This window comes from Liolophura sinensis, chromosome 1 (genome assembly GCF_032854445.1).
Source record: "Liolophura sinensis isolate JHLJ2023 chromosome 1, CUHK_Ljap_v2, whole genome shotgun sequence".
NCBI lineage: Eukaryota > Metazoa > Mollusca > Polyplacophora > Chitonida > Chitonidae > Liolophura > Liolophura sinensis.
Window position 1 is genome coordinate 36,701,857 of NC_088295.1, and position 22,430 is coordinate 36,724,286.

A 22,430-nucleotide genomic window follows, 5' to 3' on the forward strand; every position below is an offset into this window, starting at 1 on the left:
TGAATTTGAGCATTTGGCCTCATTGGTCAAGTAATAGTAACATCACTTCAGAACGCAGGATTACTTCAACAAAAACTCCTTCCAGTAATAGCAAGGCGTAACCGTTAAGTTTGATCTCAGGAGCCAAGTTATTTTCTAGGAGCCAACCTGGAAATTCATTAGAATTTGGCTTGCGAAATGCATTTCTTTTAACCCTAGCTACTACATGTCCACAGAATAAATAACTTGCTCTTTGAGATAGATGATTTTAAAACTATATGCATGTATAAATGACAAAAAGTTTTCGTTTTTCTCTATAATAACCATAAAAGGGTATATTTTAAACCAGGTAACAGATACCATGAGTCACAAGGATCGCTAACAACTGCAGCACTTACCTCTACTGCGTGACCTTGACCTAGATCTTGACCTTGACCTTGATCGTGGGGGTGACAATGAGGAAGACCATGAGTTGTGTTTTCTGGTTGGTCTGTGGTTGATGCTGTCTCCAGTTTGATGGCGATTATGTCTGTACCTAGGCCGGGGCTGACGGCCGTGTGACTGGCTGTTTGAAGTCACAAAATTCTCTTGCCCTGGCTGAATATTCTCCATCTAAACATTAGTATTTCAGATTTATATTTAAATTAACTACACAGACATAATCACAAGACTTGTCAAGGTAAGCCTGAAGAAGGCCTCCTTTATTGATTCATTTACTTGATGGGGTTTATTAAAAATGTTGACTATTGCTATGAAATAGCGATCAGAGGTGAAGTAAACCCAAGTCCCAAGAGTAAACCATCCTCCCTTGCAACAACAAATCAGCAAAATCTGGGCCCATGCCTGAGAGTAGGAACATCCCATTGGATAAATGAGCGAATGACAGCTTCTTCTCATGTTTTTTATTATTATCAGAGAGGTGAATTCTTCAGACATGAACAACTCAAGTATAATCACATCATCCCCCACAACTTCAGATGAATTTAACTGGGAAAAGAAACCTGTTTTCCCAAGTATAGACGATGTTCAAGTGGAGGAAACCTATGAACAGAGTAAACCATCGACATTTGGTAAGTTACACGTACACTTTTCAACGTATCACACACCTATGCACACTACATAATTTGTTGACATACAAGTGGTCTTCAATGCACACTGGGTTGTGTCAATGATCTTTTGTTGTCATCGCATTCCCTGTCCAAGACCAGGATTGAATCCATACCTCACATGTCCTTGTAATCGAAAGACAAGCACCTTTAACCACTCTGCCACGACCAACTACACAACTGACAGTAATCAGCATTCAAGTAATCACCTGTCTGAACAGAGTACAGATCTCACAGGATTGTGAACCCCATACTATCTGATCTATGTCATAACAACACGGGACACCAGCGAAGAGTGAGTGAGAGCTTAGGGTTTAACGTCATACTTAACAATTTTCAGTCGTATGACAAGGAATGTGTCCTCAGAGTGCATGCAACGTGCCACTTTGTTGCAGGACAGATTTCCACCGCACTTTTATCTAGTGCTGCTTCACTGAGGCAGCTTAGCGAAGGCAAGTAAGCCGCCCCACCTGAGCCATTATACTGACACGGGTCAACCAGTCACTGCACAATCCACTTAATGCTTAACACAAGGCGAGAAAGTTACAACTTAAGGTCTTAGGTGTGACCCAACCCAGGACAGACCTCTCAACCCCAAAGTGGACGCTCTACCAACTGAGCCATCCAGGCCGGTTCATCAGCAACAGTTCACATGTAACATTTCTCCAAGCCTGTGGATCATGTTGTTGGCCGGTATATTACATACCTCATCCGGATCGCCCAGTATGTAGTTGTAGAGCTGTGTCACATGTCGTGAGCTTGACATGTGACCCGGGTGGCTGTCATTGTACAGTGCACAGGCCTGAAATGTGAATCACAATGACAACATTTATTTGCTTAGAGATGAAGTCTTCATTCAGCAAGTGGCATTAAGCCATAATTATTCATTCATTCATTCATTCAGCAAGTGCATTTTATTGTAAATTTCACAATTTTAATAATCCATACAAATAATTATTTGCTCTCAAACTGATATAAATTCTCAATAAATATAACTGTCCCTACATCAACCATGATTCTCAATTGCCGCTGGCTGATCGAACGGGTTAAAATGTTGACATACACAGCAGATCACCAAACCAGCTCTATCTGCTATCAATATGGCCTTCATGATTTTTCTTAGGTCAGCTTTAAATATACATAAGAATGGCTTTCTGTTTAATAAATACTGTAGGGACAAAATCATTATCAAATCATTGAGAAGGGTATTGTAAATGGGGATTTTATTTACTTATTTATTTGATTGGTGTGTGTAAGTCTTGTGACCTGCACGTAAAGAAGTCCCATTCTAAACGCCCAAAATGTAAGTTTTGTGACCTGCATGTAAAGATGTCCCATCCAAGCCACATACAATGTAAGTCTTGTGACCTGCATGTAAAGAAATCCCATCCTAAACACGAACAATGCGAGTCCTGTGACCTGCATGTAAAGGAGTCCTTCCCTAAAGACATACAATGTAAGTCTTGTGACCTACATGTAAAGAAGTCCCATCCTAAACACATAGAATGTAGTCTTGCAACCTGCATGTATCAAGAAGTCCCATCCTAAACACATACAATGTAAGTCTTGTGACCTGCATGTGAAGAAATCCCATCCTAAACACATACAATGTAAGTCTTGTGACCTGCATGTGAAGAAATCCCATCCTAAACACATACAATGTAAGTCTTGAAACCTGCATGTAAAGTCCCATCCTAAACACATACAATGTAAGTCTTGAAACCTGCATGTAAAGTCCCATCCTAAACACATACAATGTAAGTCTTGCAACCTGCATGTAAAGTCCCATCCTAAACACATACAATGTAAGTCTTGCGACCTGCATGTAAAGAAGTCGTATCCTAAACACACACAATGTAAGTTTTGCAACCAGCATTTAAAGTATTTATTTATTTATTTGATTGGAGTTTTAAGCCGTACTCAACCTGCATGTAAAGAAGTCCTATCCTAAATGCATACAATGTAAGTCCTGCAGCCTGCAAGCTTCATCCCCAAACATGTACATGGACTACATATGCAAGTAGTGCCTCCTGGTTACAAGTGAACATGCCCATCCTCAACCCATGCCTAAGTCTTACCTCCAGTATGTGAACAAGTCCCATTCTCAAAGAAGGATTGTCTGTGCTCATAGCGGTCAGCAAGGGTCCAAGACTAGGGCTCAGGCCAGGGGACTGCAAATGCACACAGTACACATATCAATGTAATTAGAAAAAATAAATGACTGATGAGATATTTATTCGTATGATCACCACTGTAGGTAGCAGACTCCACAGTGCCAGCATATATTGGCACAAAACACCAATGAAATAATTCCAAATTGGTGGATTTGTTTTCCCATCTGAATATTAATGCTTTTATATTTGACATACATATATTTTATGTCATGTGCATATAGGCCAGTAATTAACAATATATAGTGTTTAAGGCGACCCAATGACCTATGGACTTCCAATTTGAGAACTGAAGGACCCAGGTTCAATTCTGTCTCAGGACAAGCCTCAGAACTCATATACCAATTATTGATTGTCCTAGTGTCAGTATACAGCACACTGGGTGAGGTGTTCTGTCTGATGCCAAACACCAGATTTTACATGTTCACGTATCAGGAAAGTATTTGCTTGACTTATTATCTGACTGGTGTTTTATGCATTTCATATTTCACTTATATGACAGTGGCTACAGCGTGGAGGAAACCGGGCAGAGCCAGGGGAAAACCCACAACTGTCCACAGGTTCTTGACAGACCTTCACACGCACGACCGGAGAGGAAGCCAGCATGAGCTGAACTTGAACTCACAACAACTGCATTGGTGGGAGGCTCCTGGATCACTGCACAGTGCTGCCATGCTTAGACATCATCTTGATATGGCAGAGATAATACTGAAAACTACCCTAAACCCCAAAGACATGAAAGAGGAAATCAGTTGCATTGTTTTCTCACCGTGAGTCTCTGGTCATTAAGTCCAGCAGCTGTCAGTAAAGTCTTTCCCAAGGAGTACATATACATCTGAAAACAAAAAGTCAAAATTTGTAAATTTTGAGGATCACATATATCAAATCTAATACGATCATATTCTGCTACTTGTCCAGTCCAAATTTGTGACTGAAAAACCTGATAATAATCAAACTATTAAGTGACTTGTCTTAATTTACACTGAAAGATGGAAAAAAGCATATAACATTTTGTTACAAAATGCTTTCTATTTTCATTTGCAGACATTTTAGGTGTGTGCACTATACATTTTGAGATACACTGTGATGTAAGAGGTGATTAGCATACACTGCATTGAGCTGCAGCAATATGTCACACTGTTTTTGTTCAATAAATCAGATTTCTCCCTCACAAGTTATGTTTGTGGAAAAAACCGATGCAGCCAGGGTACAACAGCAACATTATGGGTATAGATTCATGTGATCTGTATAATGGCAGCACAATGCTCTTTTATTACTTTAATGCATTGTTTCTTAGATGTACCTGTATATTCAGTAATTGCATTTTGCTTTTCTTACTGTCGCTAGAGATCTGTAAATTGTTGTTCATTTTTTTAAAGACAGTATGGCATGGCTAATTTGACTTTGGCTAATTTCCATACCAGAAGTTAAACACCTATCACCTGTTTTCAGTATGCAAACAAAACAAGACTCAGACAGTAATATTATCATTAATCCCCATGGTTGACAAGGCACAACATTTTATCTTCTGCTGCAGTGATATTCATAGAAATTGACACCATGCCTTTGATTCAAAGTTTTTACAAAAAAAAATCATAACATAATTGATAATCAGTGTTCTTGTGGACAATGGTTATGAATTCCTGTCAAAAATAATCCTTTATCTTAAACCAGCCTGAAATGAGCAATTAACGTAAAAAATCAATGAAGCCCTCAAATACAACAATTACACGTGCATGAGCAGATCCTAACACTACATGCATAACAGGACATTTTAAAACAGGGGGCGCTGTTTGCCAGGACAGAAATGTCTAGGGTTTCAGTAATGGCATAAATCAACAGCCAGTCTCGGTGAAAGCAGATGTTATGACAGTGTACAAATCAGCTTCACAGTTCATGTACCGGAAGCTGTTGTATTAAGGCCCAGGAGCATGTACTTACTATAAACATACTCAAACATCTCTGCCACACTTACTTATCTAGCATTTCTTAAATCTGACCACCCAACTTGAATTTTTCAAGATGTTTCAAAGTACTCCATCATACATCAAATCTCCATCTTTTAAACAGTAGAATATAATCAGAAATAATTCCCTGCTTCCAACATGCACCCTCCATAAAATGCAAACAAACGAATGGTCTTAAAAAATATCCCTGTCAAAACTACAATATATATAGGTATATAGGTACATATTAAGGTAAGACTTGAGGACTTGATTTACATATTTTTTACATATCCGATTGGTGCTTTATGCTGTACTCAATAATATTTGACTTCAACAATGGTGGCCAGAATTATGGCGGGAGAAAATGAGACAGAGTCTCGTGAAAACGCCACAACTATCTATATCTTGCTGAAAGACTTTCCAAATATGCGAGAGGAAGTTAGTATGGATGACTAGGAGGTCAATATATTTAATTACCAAACATTAGAAAATTAATTATACGTGTATACACAGAATTTAGTAGAAATACATTTACATGTACACACACTGAAACTGTCAATGTCCTAGGAGTCAACAGAGTGGCTTAGGTGTTTGATGTCTAGAAAGCATTCATCCCAAAATACATGCAGATACATGTATTTATAGTGAGCAGCCAATTTTCCCTGTCAGTGTCTGGAACAGTGGGGCTAAGAAGCTGTGGGGCTGATCTGAAGGAGAGGACAGCCTCAGCATATCACTACTGGCATCACAGGATGGGTGTCAGACTGTTGGTGTTACCAGAAATAGCTGCATATCAGTGAGAAGGCAGACTTGCACTGAGTCAGTTCCCTCTCCCTCCACACACACCCCATTCTCTAATATCCAACAGCAGACTCAATACACACTCACCAAGGGAATAACAATCTTCAGGTCACCTGGAATTTATAGCTTCAAAAACATTGTGTTCTTGGGAGATTGTAGAGGAGTGGAGCAGTCAGTCAACCAGTTTTAAGCAGAAAGATCAAATGTGTAAAATTCCTTTTCTTTTAACTATAATACTGTATATGTTGTAATCAGGAGAATACCATAAATTATTAGTTTCCACATTGGGCAAAAAGTATGTCTAGTATTTATGACAAATGTATAGAAAGGTGCATCCATTCTTTTTAATCTGTAAGAACATCTAGATCAGTATAAACCATGGTGTGTATCTCAACACACAAATGATTACTTGTAAGAAAGCCAATGCTACATAATGTAACTGATCCAGAACAGATGTGTTACATCACTTATAGCTTCCTGAAGTTACTGTCAAAAGGTACTGACATCGACGGTAAAACAGATAGGGCGTTCGCTGACTCAGTGCTTATTGTGCTACTGCCAAAAACTATCAGCCAATAAAAAAAAAACAATGTTTGCACTGTACAGCTTCATATCTGTAACAGTACAAATGCAACACTGTCTAGCTGAAATTTCTCAACTAGTGAAAACAGAGCTACACCACAACATAATTTACTTATAAAAATCTCCTTTAACACAAAGTTTTGTGAAATTTGCCACAATATCTTGCATGTGAGCAGTAAAATTTTCCAAAAAAGCCATCTTGACCTGGGCCCTCAAATGGAGCTTCGCCACAATATGGCTGAAATATTGATGATGTAGCGTTAAGACATAATCATACATTCAAATGGAGCTCCACTTCAATGTTAGATGTAAAACACATCTTCAAAAATGTACATGTACATCATATGGAAGGTTGATTATAAACACAAACACAAATTTGGACCTCACTAATACAGTCCTTAAACTTTTAGGCATGTTATCAAAATCCCACACAATTACATTTGTGAAACAAAGTCTAGGTGAACTAATTACACATGCCTGACACAATCAAAGCATCTGGGGAATAAGAACCTTGTCTTCTGCAAAGGGTGTGATAATCATTAACCAACTCAAAAGCAAAAGCCTGCAAATCCTATTTAAATTGGACTCCAGTATGCTATGTCAACCACATTCATTATAATCACATACAAAGCTATCTTCACTATATGTCACATAAAACATAAAACATGTTGCAAAAGTGTATTTTATTTACTTATTTTGGTGTTTTACGCCTACTCAAGACTATTTCACTTAAACAACGGTGGCCAGCATTATGGTGGGAGGAAACCGGGCAGAGCCTGGGGGAAACCCACAAGCATCCACAGGTTTCTGGCAGACCTTCCCATGTACATCCAGAGAGGAGTGCAAAGGGGTATAATGATCCTGTAAATAATATTCATAGCACTGACACATTATCAGGTCCATAGCACTGACACATTATCAGGTCCATGGCACTGACACATTATCAGGTCCATGGCACTGACACATTACCAGGTCCATGGCACTGACACATTATCAGGTCCATAGCACTGACACATTATCAAGTCCATGGCACTGACACATTATCAGGTATATGGCACTGACACATTATCAGGTCCATAGCACTGACACATTATCAGGTCCATGGCACAGACACATTACCAGGTCCATGGCACTGATACATTATCAGGTCCATAGCACTGACACATTATCAGGTCCACAGCAATGGCACATTATCAGGTCCACAGCAATGGCACATTATCAGGCCCATAATATTTCAAGCCACTTTTATCCTGTACGTGAAAACAAGCTGGTTTCAAACTATAAATGAAAAACAGAAGGCGATACATGAAACACTGAAGGTGATAAAGAGGAATATTTTCAACTTCAGAACTATGGTGTAAATCCCATGTTTAAAGGCAACGTTGCATGCTCAACTGTGTGAACAAGTATACATAGTAACATCACGTGTACTAGTGAATAACATTGAGAAAAGAATTCCTCACCTTTTCAATGCCTGTGTCTGATAGTAAATGCCTATGTGAGGCTTCTGGGGCCTGAAAGTCCCGGCCCTGGGTCAGCTTCGTCCTCCCCCCAAACTGGACACGTCCACTTTTACACAGCAGCAGTGTCTTTGGGGTGATGATGAAGGCTGGTTGGTCATTCTTAATTGCCTCATCTACATGTGTAAGATCAGAAGACAATGTACACTGTAATAGTATTTCTCTACTTTATTTTTAATAAAAGCGTTCTATAAGAGAAAGCACTGGAATTTACCTAATTAGCATATTAGTATCATGCAGTGACATGTTCAGATGTGTGGGCTTCAGCAGAATGCAGATGTATGTCCACCTAACCAGCCTTGACCTAATACATTTATTACTTCACGTTAGATCTAAACTATATGATTAGATTGTAACCTTCCCTTAATTTTTTTTTGTTTGTTTTTTTTACTGTGCCCAGCCACTAAAATACATCACCTTTAATCAATAAATGGCATGGAAGCTGCTTTGAACACAAAGTCAAATTAAGTAATTCACAGGCAGAAACGGCCATAGTCTTGAACACATGTGTAGAAATTAAATTCATTTCATTTACATGTATCTGATTGTTGTTTGAAGCAATACTCAAGAATTTTTCACTTATATGTATACAATGGTGGACAGTTTTATGGGCAGAGAAAACCACAAAGCCCAGCCTAACACATGGCCATTTGGCAAGTTACTGACAAACTTACCACATGTGACATACAGACTTATGCAGTGTTGGTGGAAGATAAGGAATCTTCAGAGAACTTTGGTCTGTGCAAACAGACACAAGTATGACTAACAGACCAACCATGAATGTTGGGAAGTCTACAAAATTCCATGTGCAAGGCCAGGACTTAACCAGTACTTTGTGTGTTCTAGTAACTGAGATAGCAAGAGAATTAAATAATAACATTTACTAGAAAAGTCGATTAAACATATGTATCAGCATCAACATGATAATACATTACAATATAAACACAATCAAAAGTTGCAGAATTGGAGTACACTCCTACCTCTGATAAAGAGGTCCTGCAGAGCTTCTGCACTTTGACACAAAACACCCCACACTTGATCTTCTCTCAGAGGCTTTCCTTGCACTTCTAACACCTCTGAGAGGGAGACTGTTATGGCAAGCGAGGGCATTGTGTCAACACTTCTTCTCTAAACGGATGTGCGATTTGGGCTCGCCTTGGGGAAGATACTTCCTAAGCTGTAATATGAAAAAAAAAATACATTACACTTAATGACAAGGACAGGTTTTATAACAACAGTAATTATTCATATTTACATACTGTTTGAAATGTCTCACCATCCATGCATAGAATTTGCACAGAGATACCTTTATATCTCTACCTATATGTCTCTTCCCCCGCAGACTCCACAGTGCCAGCATTAATTACCATTCTCAGAGAGATAATATAGTAAAGTGACATGTCATTATCTTCCTGTCAATTCAATAAATTCATCTTGTATGGTATGGCATTAGCATTAATAAACACACACACTTGTGTGTATATATATATATATATATATATATATATATATATATATATATATATATTTATATATACAGCAAACAAACTTACCGTCATAAAATAATCATAATACATTATTCAGTTTATACTTCAATTGCACACACAATGTTGTGAAAAATTATGCTGGACACAAAAAAAAAATATAAACTTATAACATACACGCAGCCTTGCCTTGAACATGCATGAATGTGTGCATTCTGAATCAATAAATCAAAACCACATTTCCAAATAATATCTCTTTGGTATACTGTATTGAGTTGAACAAAGTCCACAGTATTTACATAGTATTTTGTAACGAAAGCAGCTTTCCAGTGCTTATACTACCAGCAGCCAGTGGGAATTTCACTTTAGCTTAGAGCACTGGACTTCGGCTGCTGAGACCCAAGTTCGATTTCTGGTGTGACCTACGTAGTGAAATCCTTCAACCATTACACTGGTTCCGTGACAGGTTCCACGAAGTGTGGAGCTTCAACCATTACACTGGTGCCGTGACAGGTTCCACGAAGCATGGAGCTTCAACCATTACACTGGTGCCGTGACAGGTTCCACGAAGCATGGAGCTTCAACCATTACACTGGTGCCGTGACAGGTTCCACGAAGCACGTAGCTTCAACCATTACACTGGTGCCGTGACAGGTTACACTGGTGCCGTGACAGGTTCCACGAGGCACGTAGCTTCAACCATTACACTGGTGTCGTGACAGGTTCCACAAGGCACGGAGCTTCAACCATTACACTGATGCCGTGACAGGTTCCACAAGGCACGGAGCTTCAACCATTACACTGGTGCCGTGACAGGTTCCACGAAGTGCGGAGCTTCAACCATTATTTCGACAAGTGACACACATGCTGTTTTAACTGCCCAGATTTGTTATGTAAGTAACCCCTTTTGCAGTATGTCTCTGTATGGGGTGGGAAAACGGACAGCAAAATTAGTCCTAAGTGACCGGGACTCTCATGTATGCTGTAGTTCTAGGCCTACAACTTGAACTTCAAGTTCATACGTTACGGTTATGCTGGTCAAAACACACGAAGTATTTTATCTGGACAGACCTATTACACAGAGTGGCGACAAGTGAAATTGACAGCCCCTACACTGACAACTTACCTTTATATTTTGACGAGTGCCATATATCTCAACGAAAGTTACACGGTCCGTTTTTGGGTGGTAATTTAGAAGAAGGTTCGCTTTCGGCGATGTTGTTCTTCAGCCGCCATAGTTTGTGTGTCGGCTGGCGTAAAATCGGAAACGCACACAAGTAAATGTAAGGGAGGGTTTCCGAAAATCGATTGCTCACTTCATCGATAAGGCAGTGCCCCCTGGCAATATTTCTCGGCATGCTTGAGTAGCCTCCCCTTGAAACAAGGCTGACATCAATAATTTAGTGCTGACACATTACAAATCTAGGCATGTACTACATATTATATGAGACCATATGTCTTTTATCTAACAGAACTAGACGTATATATAAAATTGAATGTATATACAATATAATTTAAGAATTATACACATTTATAACGCTTATTTGTTTTTGGTTCTTTTTCCTTGTAACAGTTATTATAGATATACCGGCACGAGCATTCAATGCCAATGTAAATTTTTCTCGGACAGATGTCTTTCTTTCACATTTATACAATTTTAAAGAATACATATTAGCTACGCCCGGTACACTCCTCAGACAAATAATACATTAATAAAGCATTGTTGTTTCATTGACTTTTTCCTCTTGTTAAAATTTGTAAATTTATGTCTTTCTAAATAGCAACCATATAAAATCATGTTATAATTTATTTGATTGTTGTTTAACGCAGGAAGACTTTTTCGCTGATACATTGGCGTCCGGTTTTGTGTGTGAAGTAGTAGCTGTACGGTATTTAATTCTACTCACGCTATATTGGTGGCAGACTGGTGATTTTCCCCGCACGAAAGCCCGCGCAAATTGCTCCACAAGCGACATCGACCTTTTATTCTTACAAATTATTTACACGTTACCGCTGAACCATATTTCTATAATTACTAGGGAAACCGTTTCTAGGCCTGTTAAGATACCAATCCGCTTGTGTATCCGGCATTCTGAAGAAATTTATCTTCAAAATTATTTAGATTCGTTTAAAAGTACGGTAAGGCGTTTCGAAATGCTTGCAATTCACTAATTCGCTATATAATCGGACATCTATATTATACAATGCAACATATGTAATAAAGAAAAACAGACGCTGCAATTATTTCAGTCAGGCCTACAAGGAAATCAATTTCTGAGATTTTTTTTGGTTTATTATTATTATTATTTTTTTTTTTGCTTGCTTTTTTTTATTTATTTGATTGTTATTTCACATTATACTCGATCGTGCATGTTTCACCATACATATCATGGCGGTCAAATTTATGGGTGCATGGCGGAAACCGAAGTGCCTGGGCTAAACCACTGACATTTGGCAAGTTACAAACGGACTTTCATACTGGTGACGTACAGACTTGCACACTATAAGGATTGAAGACCGGATCCTTGAAAAAATAAATAAATCAATAAATAAATAAATATTCTTACATGTACAATACGGTTTTTTGGTGAAGAAAATATATCTGGTAATTTTAACAGAAAATATGTTGTCTGAGTGATGCTAGATGGACAATGAATCATCCCCTGCAGCTTCCACTGTTTTCCTTGGCCTTGATAACAATAACCAGAGACAATCTAGCTGGTCTTACATGAAGTTCTTCGGGGAACGTTTACCTTACATCAATATGACATACATCATCAGTTGCGCGAAGATGTATAGAAAATGTCGCGTTAAACCCCAGTTGTAAGTAAAAATTGTCCCTTTCCCCCTGAAGACTATATGAAAAAAATGTTCCAGACTGTAAAAGGTAGATTCTTCAGTGCTTGGATTTGTCTTGGGAATTGTTAAGAAAAAATTGTTTATGTGATCCAAATATTAATACCAAATGCTCTTCCAGGTATCAAATAAGTTCTAATTCGTCGACACTTCATGACCATCAGAAGAAATACTTTATTGCACCAACGGACAACGAAGTCACTGCAAGAAACAAGTACTACGGTGCAATCGCAAAATACTCAGCCGTTAGCTGTGTGTAGAGTTCTAAGAACTCGAATCATCTCACTGATTACCTCATGACTAGACTATTAAACACACATACGCCACAAGACATCTCCGCTTGGCATTTCTCTACTCTCTGTAGTATTATTCCTCACAAAGATTTTTTGACAGAATTTCATTTTATTTTCATCCCACTCATTTGGAGATTGATCTTCCGAGTATATCCCGAAGCGCCCATTATGGTTGATAACTAGCATACAAATATCTCTTCGACGCCTGTACTCATCCATTCACATGTTAAAAAAGGGTGTCTGTCACTTGCTTACAGACTGGCTTGTCGCTTTACAAAGTTTTCTCTCTGTCTATTTTGTCTACAGTTATATCGCTCTCATACAGCTTGTGGGATCCCAAATGTCTGTATTATCGCATTGTCCAGATCAGACTCAACCGGTCTTGTCAAATCACTGCATATTAGCCCATTATCCTAACCAGTCTTCACACATGTAAACCACTACTAATATCTTATGTTATCTGTTGTCCATATACTTCTTCAGCAAGGCCATAATACACATCTATAGTGATCGAGGTATTGAGTGCAATAGTATTGATATACTCAAGGTTCGCCTGTACGTATTGCATTTAAAGTTTTAATCTATAACGACAACACTTTAAGTGTATATATACTTTAGCCCACCTCTGTGTGTGAATTTATCACCTCATATTTACTTCACCAGAATATTGCATGCGTTGGTCTGACATATATATCTACATGTGTTTGCAAGTGAGCGAGTACACACACACACATATATGTATATGTATGCACGCCCCGTTCTCCGCTCGATTTTGCAATTTGGAACCGGGCCATTGGTGTATGTTTGAGTTTAGTCAGTAGAGTTAATCGGCCGGTTAGTCTTATATGTGATAGGCATGCAAGATAGCAGTGGATAACCCTTGTCACCTGCACGGCTGATCGATTCCCTGTAGAGAGCACGATGTGCGTATAGAGATTGACGGCGTCTATTCAGTCCGTCATATCTTCTGCAGGGATCTTTTGTTGAGATGTCACTCGTCAGGAACAACCACGACAGAGAGCTGTATGTATATACCTTCAACTCTTGCCCAGTTCTTGCAGAGAAAATTTGTTGTCCTCAGTGGTGTAGACAAACTGTTCCAGATCATTGTTCGTTGTCATGTCCGAACTTTTTCTGGACCTTCTGCATGTATATGGTCGTAATCACTTTCGAGACATGCCGGTTTACCTGAGACCTGACTATTAACCTGAGAATCAGTTTACCAGTGTAACCACATAAACAAGGTTATGAAGAGACAAGGGATGCCATCTTCTGTTGGATTTAACCCATGTAACTGTTGCAAATAACTTTGTCCGTTGCAATGTTTCAGCCACCAATCTTTCCCATGCATTCCGCCTCGGCGCTCCGACAAAAGAGCGGGCTCGCTACCGACCCTGGGCAAACCCCAAACCCTCGGGATAGGACGTCTTTACCTCGTCACTGCAGCATGCCAAACATTATAGGTTTTGACGGAGTCGGTCTGGGTACTCTTGACACCAGGAAAAACAATGGCTACTTTCCACCCAGGAAACTAAAATCATCGAAGGGCACCCCAAGAATGACACCAACCACACGAAGTCAACAGGTAATCAGCATACCGCATGTTTTGTTTTGAAGAAATCATTACCTGTTCGTAAATGTGCGCTTGTTGATTACTCGGACCAAACGCGTTGTCATCTTAGGTTGTCATTGAATGTTAGTTAAGTTATTGACGGGCAGTAGGCCTCTATGTAAAAGTTGTTCATTATTCGGACCAAACGTGCTGCCATCTACGTTGCCATTCACAAGTTATTGACGGGCATAAAGTGTAAAGGTAGCTGATTGCTTGAACCAAAGCTACTGGCGTCTTAAGTTGTCATTCCGAAGCTATTAATGGATAGTAAACGTTGCCAATTACAAGGAACAAAAAGTACTGCCATCTAAAACTGCCTTTCAGTAGTCTACAAACATTGTTGTGTAAATGGGCCAAAAGTATTGCGGTCACAAGTTGCCAATCAGAAGTTATAACCGGACAGTATAGTTATAAACGTTGTTGATTACGCGGGCCTAAATTAAGTACTGCCAAAAGTAGGCACTATAAGCATCGTATATGGGGCTCAGAACAAGTTATACGCGATCGCATCACTTTCTCGAGGTAGGCCTTTAACCTCAGTGTCATTGCTGCAGTTTGGTTTAATTCTTTATACTTGTGCATCAACTACAGATTCCTCACAAAAAACATTGATTTTGGACTAGCTTGATTATTCATTTATAACTATGCGAGTCTGAGATTTTGTGGCGTTTTTTGTCTGAATAACGATGGCATTCTGAGGCTTCATGTTACAAAAGCACATCAGCGTTTCATATTCTTTTGTAATTCATATCCATTCTTAGTACTCTCTTTAATTGCAAATGTTAAATTGTCTAAGTGTTAAAATGGTACATGCTAAATGCTGCAATGAGTGCCAACATTTTAAAATATTATAATGACTGTTTACACGTTGTAACTCAATCATAGATTACAAGATTTTTTACAGTTATAATGGCGAGTACATCGCCTGGAAGTGTGAATGTGACACAAGATAGCCTTAGATTACTGATGTAAGAATTTTGTGACTTAACCTTAGAAAGTGTTAAGTTGAATTTAATATCATACAATGTATATGCTTTCACTCATCCGCCACTGCCAGAATGTTAAATATTAACATTTCTAAAGTTATATACATAACATACGAGAGTATATCCTTGCATTAATCATTCTTAGCAATCTCGTGCCATAATTATTAAAGGCATTGAATAACAATATGTCCCATATACGACTCAAAGGCAACCAAATCGGATGAAAGATCATAAATCACTGCGCGGGATGACTTTTTTTTACTTTTTCCAACGGTGTATAATGCTTTCAAAACATTGGATTTTATGGTCGTCCGATGAGACAAAAAGTATCAGTGACGCCACTTCCATATCTTTGCTTGAAATTGCTCCTTCCAAGTTTCATTCAGTTAGTGCATTCGTACATGTATATAAATATATATTTTGAATGGTGATTTTTTTTAAACAAAAAGTTGAGGTGACGTCACTGATCCCAATATGGTCAGAAAGGACCACCGTAAAATCCAAAGTTTCAAATACATTTTACTACGTAAAGAAGTTCTAAAACAAATAAATCTACACCATGGACTGTGTTTAAAAGTCTTTCATATTGCATACAGTTTTTGTTAGTGTTTTCTTTACCTTGAAGCATGCAGGTCAATTCGTCCAAGAGCAAAATCATCCCATCATACAAAAAACTGGTCAAATCGTCCAAATGTATCCACGATATGTACTATATAATTTTACATCTTCGACGATATGACTCTATACCTTGGACGATTTGACCAACTTCCTTGGATGACTTTCTTGGGCGATTTCGCTCTTGGTCGAATTGACAGTATCCCTAGAACATACACGACGGTATGAAGGCTCTGGGTTATGCAGGTCGTTTGCAGTACGGACTTTCACAATATAATCACTGCGCATGGTTACAGCCCATATCAGTCTACACGTCGAAATACGCTGAATAATATTTACATAAGTCGGCCTCTCCTTAAAAAGTAAAACAAATAATTACTGGTCTCCCCATTCAGTACATTGTATACACCATTGTACATTGTATATATATATATATATATATATATATATATATATATATATATATATATATATATATATATATGGTAAACTTTTAGTAGGTCAATCGTCTATATCAACAGACAGACATTCCATTTTGTCGTCAAGGAAGTCAATATTTTGCACTCATGGTTGTTAGGCCGATTTCAAAGTTTAAATTCTGACAGCAACGAACTTGAAGAAGTTGAATCTCCTTAAATGTGACGTGTAACTAAATTTACTTATACCTCCAAGAACGTATTGGCACTATACGTCCGCGTAGTCGGTTTTAAGTGACAGTCTCGTATATATTTGAAGAAGGTCATGTAGACATGAGTGTAATTTGTATGTGTATAGGTGGCCAGCTGGTTGGTTGTTTAAATTACAGCAAACAACCAATGGCAACCTGCGGATGGTTGTAGATTTCCGGGCTATGCCCGTATTCCTCATAACATAATGCTGGCTGCCGTGATATAAGTGAAAGGTTCTTGAGTACACCGTAAAACACCAATTATAATAAATGAATAAATAAACAAACAGCCATTTTAATGTTAATCGCATGAGAATTCTGAAGTTGTGAAAGAAAATCCTAAAACCCCTTTTGTTTTTCCATGATGCCTTTGTAAATCAAAAGCAAAATGTATATAGGTTCAAGTTTTTTAAATATTCTTCCACCCTGCAAATTATGTGTACGTGTTTGCATATATAATAAACATCAATTTAAGCCATACATGTAGATATATACCCAACTGAAAATGCCGCAGCGTTCATTTCGGTTCGGATTTAGGGGTGAAGGAAGTTGTGTCCCTGAACATAAATAGCACATGCATGACTTATACGTATTAATACTTTTAACCATTTTGCAGAAGATGTTGTGGGGACAAGAAATTCTTCATGGTGAAAACAATAACTTTGTCCTCTGCTTACTTTTGCTATTGGCAAAATTAATACAACTGATTTTCGTGAGTTGGAAGACGTTTATAAGGCACATATATATCTAGAGTGGTGAGCATGACTTAAGTGGCCTTATGTCAGAATTAACTGACGATGACCCAGTTTGAAAGTGGATTGCATTCTTTCTGAAGTATATATGTACCATTTTATAATAATAGTCTTTTTTTTTTGCTTCCCCACACATGATGTTTATGGTTTGGTAATTGCTTGGCCACAGGTCATTTTAAGAACATATGAAGTTTTCGAGTTTTTGGTGTGTTTCTCAAAACTAGTAAAGCATTTGAAATAATTCGAAATTATGCCCCAGCTATTTATTTAATCATTGTAATATTGTCATTTTTTCCATCTCCACCTACAATGCATGTCAGTAATGAGACAAATCCAAGATTCATAATGTCCACGAATGTCAAGGGGCCTTTTTTTTTTCGCTGTTGGCACATATCATGCAATAGGCTTGGGTTGCCATCCTTCTAATATATATACGCATAGTCATAGACGTAGTAGATAGCAAAGCTTGGCTCGTGTTCACCACAAATCTGCAGAGAACACCAAAAAAGACAGTGCTTGGAGTTACTGCTATTCAGTTAGACAGGCCAAGCCAAACACTCGTAATTCTTTCATGTTACTAGTTTCATTCGCTTAATAAAACGGTATATTATTATCTTGCAGCTCAGTCCTGACAACTCACTTGCCCTGGAAACGCGCTTAGGCGTGACGTCACCACGACCTCTCACCGGCAATTCGTCGTCTGCTAGTGATGTCTACATGAAACGGGACCGATTCCGGCCTAAAAAATCTCGCGAGACCCCAAGAACTGGAGGGAGATTTAGTGCACGTTACACGCCTGATCCGTCCGCCAACGTAAAAGTCCCAGAAAAACTGACTTTCCAGAAATCCAAAGGTGAAGAGGAAATATTTACCGGGGATCTGAGTTACCTGACAAAACCAAAAGCCGTAGAACCAGGACGATGTTCACCATGGGTGTACAGATACAAGGTTAAACGAAGCATGAATAATCTGGCTAAAATTATGGCCAGTCAGCCAAATTCCACCACGATGGGATATAGGTTAGCCAGATGAGTTATTCAACCATGGATCTGACCTGACAAAGTGGTCCATGGCGTGATATATACCGCTTTACCACGCGACGAACTCATAATACATGTACCCAGGCGGTATATGAATAATAAAAAAAAGATGGCGTTTGGAACTATGTATAATGGGAGATTCCTTTCCCCAAAATCAGCCTGAGTCAAAACAACTTTTGAAATCTATAACATTAACTATAGTTCGTTCCAAGGAAGGATTGTCATTTCGATGTCTTTTCATAAAAGTTGTCCTGTCCAGTCGTGCATTGTTTTATATGATCATGTCGTGTAACAAGTCATGTCGCCCTATATGTGCCTCCTTTAGTCGATTCAGCTAGTATTGGTAAAGCATTGGGCAATGTTCTCTTAATTGTAATGTTGTTGCTCATTCCATAGATAGGTGGTATACATTGTAGTTTACAAATTCGACGTTGTTTTGCCTTTCCAGAGATGTTTTTGTTCATTTCTGCATGTCGGATGCTATTTCTCCTTCACATATCATCACTCTTGATCTTTATATTGTTCAATTTTACGGGGTATATGTATCTGCATGTCTCTATAAACCCCTCTAGTAGCCCACTAAGATGAATTTTGTTGTCATAGATTTTTGAAGCGAGGGTGGAGAAGGTGTGTGGGTGTGATACTATAACTCCTCCACCCAGGGCTATCACCTCAGTCCAACCCACACCACTGCGAACATCCAAACCACCCTTCACTCCGCATTTGCTGTATTTTCCTTGAATGTGTAAGCCTCTCAAAGTAGGCCAAATACATTATTTTCGTGGTTTATTATACAATATCATTATACACGTATATACATTTAAAGCTGGTAAATTCAGAGGTGACGAAGTTTATCCGCTTGCGGCAGATATACATGTATTGATGTGATTGTATTCTGGTGCGTTTTGGTTGCATATTGACATGAACATAACTTATCTTGGATTGGGGGGCCTTTATGTTCATCATATTTATATCATTACTTGTTAGGCCAATATCATTAATATAGGCTTCGTATATCAGTTTTATTTAGATATAAGACAGGAATCAGTTATGTGTTATATTTATTTTTTCGTGACGTTCATGCAGATACATGTACCCCGTAAAAGTGAACAATCCATATTTGTAAACAGTTAGTGTTCGAAAATTCGTGAAAATAAGTAAAATTAGAACTCCCATGCTGTCGGAAGTAGCCATTGGATTGGAATTCCATTAGTAATTTCACTATTAATATTGTTTGTCAGGATTGTTGAACACTTCTTATCCAACACAAATATCTTGAACCGATTTATTAATTCTTAATCTAGTTTTTTCTTTGTTTGCTTATATTATATCGATCAGGTTTATATATGACTGGAGGAAACCTAGGGAAAAGAAAAACCAACGCCCATGGCCAGATTCCTAGTAAATCCCCTGTCAAGGCCCGGCACTCAACTAGATTCAGCGAATTCAATCGATATAGAGTTTCCGGTAAAAGCCATTTAATCCCTCTATCAGGGAGTTCCGTTTGGCATATTGATAATGGTATATCAGATGTATAGGTGTATTGTTGTGAAATGTTAGTTGAAATAAATGGCCTCTTTTCATTTGCACGATTGCAGCATTTATATGCCCAGAAATTCCAAAGTGGTGAAACTGCATGTTCTGTCGTTTGTATATCGTAATAGTAATACAATGTGGCTATTATAGGGCTTATTACCCGTGGACAATTTCTACAGTTTAACTATATGCACATCGTTAATTTACCCGGACATGTTGGCCTAATAGTCAATAAAACTTATGAATCCACGATTTTACCTATGAACATGGACTCTATACATGCTGTACGTTAAATTACTCGGACAATGTAACTGTCATTAAATCTGAGAGAGCCACGATCGGATAGGCCAATTAGCTTTTAAACCATGAAATGGATCCAGTCCACTGGCGAGTCATGGTCACAAAGTAGCATATCGAATGAAGTTTCAAGTAAGTCAGTGAAGATAGAAAGTGCTCTCGCAATACTATAACCGCTTGAAAGTTCCAGGAATTCTAAATAGGCATCCTATGGCTTACCGAAAATTATGAAAACACTGAACAAATAGGAACTGAATATATAAAGGGTTTTCATTTTATATTCCTGTTCAAACCCGGTAATTTATGTATAGAACTTAAGGTAGCTATAGCATTTAAGAACATTTAAGAGGAGCCATTCATCGTCAGTGGTCACTGATAGGGATCGAAGTCGTGTGTACATCAAAAGGTGTATTGCACAGTTGACACATATTGTTAAACGCCATATTCAAGAATGGTTTACTCAATATAAAATGATGTTCCCAGGCTCTCCAGCAAAAACTCTCCATGAAACTGACAGCCAGCGTTGAAGTGTATAATTCTTGAGTATGTATGGCGTTTAACAATAGTCACAGAAGATGAGTAAATAAAACGATGGCAGCCATGCAGTTTTGCACGTGTGTGGAGGAAACCATATAGTGCCCGAAGTATACCACCGATCTCTGGCAACTTTCCCTCTTGCAGACTCCCACGTCAAATTGGTGTAACATATGTTGTCTTCAACGAACGGCGCCCTTCACTTATCGTTACCTAGACTCAAAGAATAATAAGTCTTGGAGTAATTTCGAGGGAATGTACAAATTCCTTGTCCAAGGCCGGGATTGACCTCACAGCTCGTAAGCTTAGATTTTTTTTAATCTCACACCTTAATCACTCAGTTGAGACACATTCCACTTGTGGTGACGTGTGCGTAGCGAAGGGTAAACCACTTCTCTTTCTCCGGGACCAATATTTGTGATATTACGTTGCCTCCTTCACAAAGCTTCGAGAACCTTTTTAAAACAAGAATTTGTACAGTATTTGTTTGCTTGGTGTTTTACGCCGTACTCAAGAATATTTCACTTATGCGACGGCGGCCAGCATTATGGAGAAGGAAGAGTCTGCGCAGGAACTTGCATATTCACACACTGGTATAAGTATAGATAACATGTAGAATCAAGTACATTTAAAGTCACGCCAGTTTATAAGAATAAAAAGAACAACGCACAACTTTGTCAAGAGGTTTATTTACAAACGTTAGGCAATATTAAACATGAAATTTAACAATATACAGTACACATGTACATCCCAATAGGGAAATGCCTTGTGGTAAGTCACTCAACATACAATTTATAATTAGCAGCAAATAATGATCATGGGGACATGTATACGGTATGACCGTTCCTACTTTAATTTCCAAATTTGATTGAAATTTTACACCGTTTTCAAGAATATCTTACTGATCGACAGTGATCAGGTTAAGTTTATTTATTTACTGGTGATGTTCAAAAGAATGCTTCCCTTCTGTGATACCGGCCGGGTATTTCATCTTCACGCCAGTACAGACACTTGACCTGACCAACATAATTTTCATGGCTCTTACTGTCTTAATTCGATCAAGGTTTTACATAGTACTCGGTAATATTTTGACTGATGAACTGTTACCATGACAAAGCTATAACACTGCCATTGTTAAAACACGAACATTTGTCCAATTAATACTAGTATGTACGTTATTACAGTGTCCACATCAGCCCCATTTCATGCAGCTGGAAGTTATTCCACAGGTCCTAAACATTTCATTAGTCAGCATGCCGTCGAACACATGATTGAGTTAACAAAACTTGAAAACTCCTTTAAACGAATACTTGGCAATGTTTGTTTTGATTGACATACAACATGGCATGTAAATATATTTCACTTAGAAGACAGCATTCAATTTCATAGGTGGAAGAAAAAAAAGGCACAACCCAGATTGGCTCTGAGATCGGTTGGCCATGTTCCAAACTCACCTTCCATATTAATTGTATTTCTGAAAGCTAAGCTGGGGAAGAATCACACAGATCTCAGATCTAAATCCAGACAAATCACCGCTCTATGTACCAGGCAAACCTCAGGGTTTCAAGATGAACCCTTGGTTTCAGAGAGAGTATTAGCTAACTTGGCCAGCTAGGGACTGCCGGAAGATGAAAAGCAAACTCAAAATGGTAA

General features: G+C 38.4%; 2 protein-coding genes across 3 annotated transcripts in view; one reads left to right on the plus strand and one right to left on the minus strand.

The window, feature by feature from the left end:
• LOC135467615 (tyrosine-protein phosphatase non-receptor type 13-like) overlaps positions 1–10,835 on the minus strand; it is a 50,733-nt gene extending 39,898 nt beyond the window's left edge. Inside the window, exons 1-7 of the mRNA XM_064745396.1 lie at positions 10,716–10,835; positions 9,086–9,282; positions 8,049–8,221; positions 4,026–4,091; positions 3,164–3,256; positions 1,792–1,887; positions 378–591 (exon numbers count right to left, since the gene is read on the minus strand). Coding sequence (XP_064601466.1) covers positions 378–591; positions 1,792–1,887; positions 3,164–3,256; positions 4,026–4,091; positions 8,049–8,221; positions 9,086–9,215 — 772 coding nt within the window. The 5' untranslated portion in view covers positions 9,216–9,282; positions 10,716–10,835. The remainder of the gene's footprint in view (positions 1–377; positions 592–1,791; positions 1,888–3,163; positions 3,257–4,025; positions 4,092–8,048; positions 8,222–9,085; positions 9,283–10,715) is intronic.
• Positions 10,836–13,584: 2,749 nt separating this feature from the next.
• On the plus strand, positions 13,585–18,708 carry LOC135482338 (uncharacterized). Of its 2 annotated transcripts, XM_064762270.1 has the most exons (3): positions 13,585–13,761; positions 14,069–14,323; positions 17,992–18,708. In XM_064762270.1, exons 2-3 carry the CDS (start codon positions 14,084–14,086, stop codon positions 18,400–18,402), a joined length of 651 nt encoding a protein of 216 aa, XP_064618340.1. In that variant the 5' UTR covers positions 13,585–13,761; positions 14,069–14,083; the 3' UTR covers positions 18,403–18,708. The 2 variants fall into 2 exon arrangements, with proteins under 2 accessions (XP_064618340.1, XP_064618339.1); XM_064762269.1 differs by lacking the exon at positions 13,585–13,761 and having other exon boundaries at positions 13,807–14,323.
• Positions 18,709–22,430: the final 3,722 nt, after the last annotated feature.

Bases quoted from the DNA above. Each gene is read 5' to 3' on its own strand.
- LOC135482338 (XM_064762269.1), top strand. From the start codon at position 14,060: ATGTTTCAGCCACCAATCTTTCCCATGCATTCCGCCTCGGCGCTCCGA. The intron at 14,324-17,991 runs GTAATCAGCATA...ATTATCTTGCAG, and splicing joins CAACCACACGAAGTCAACAG to CTCAGTCCTGACAACTCACT.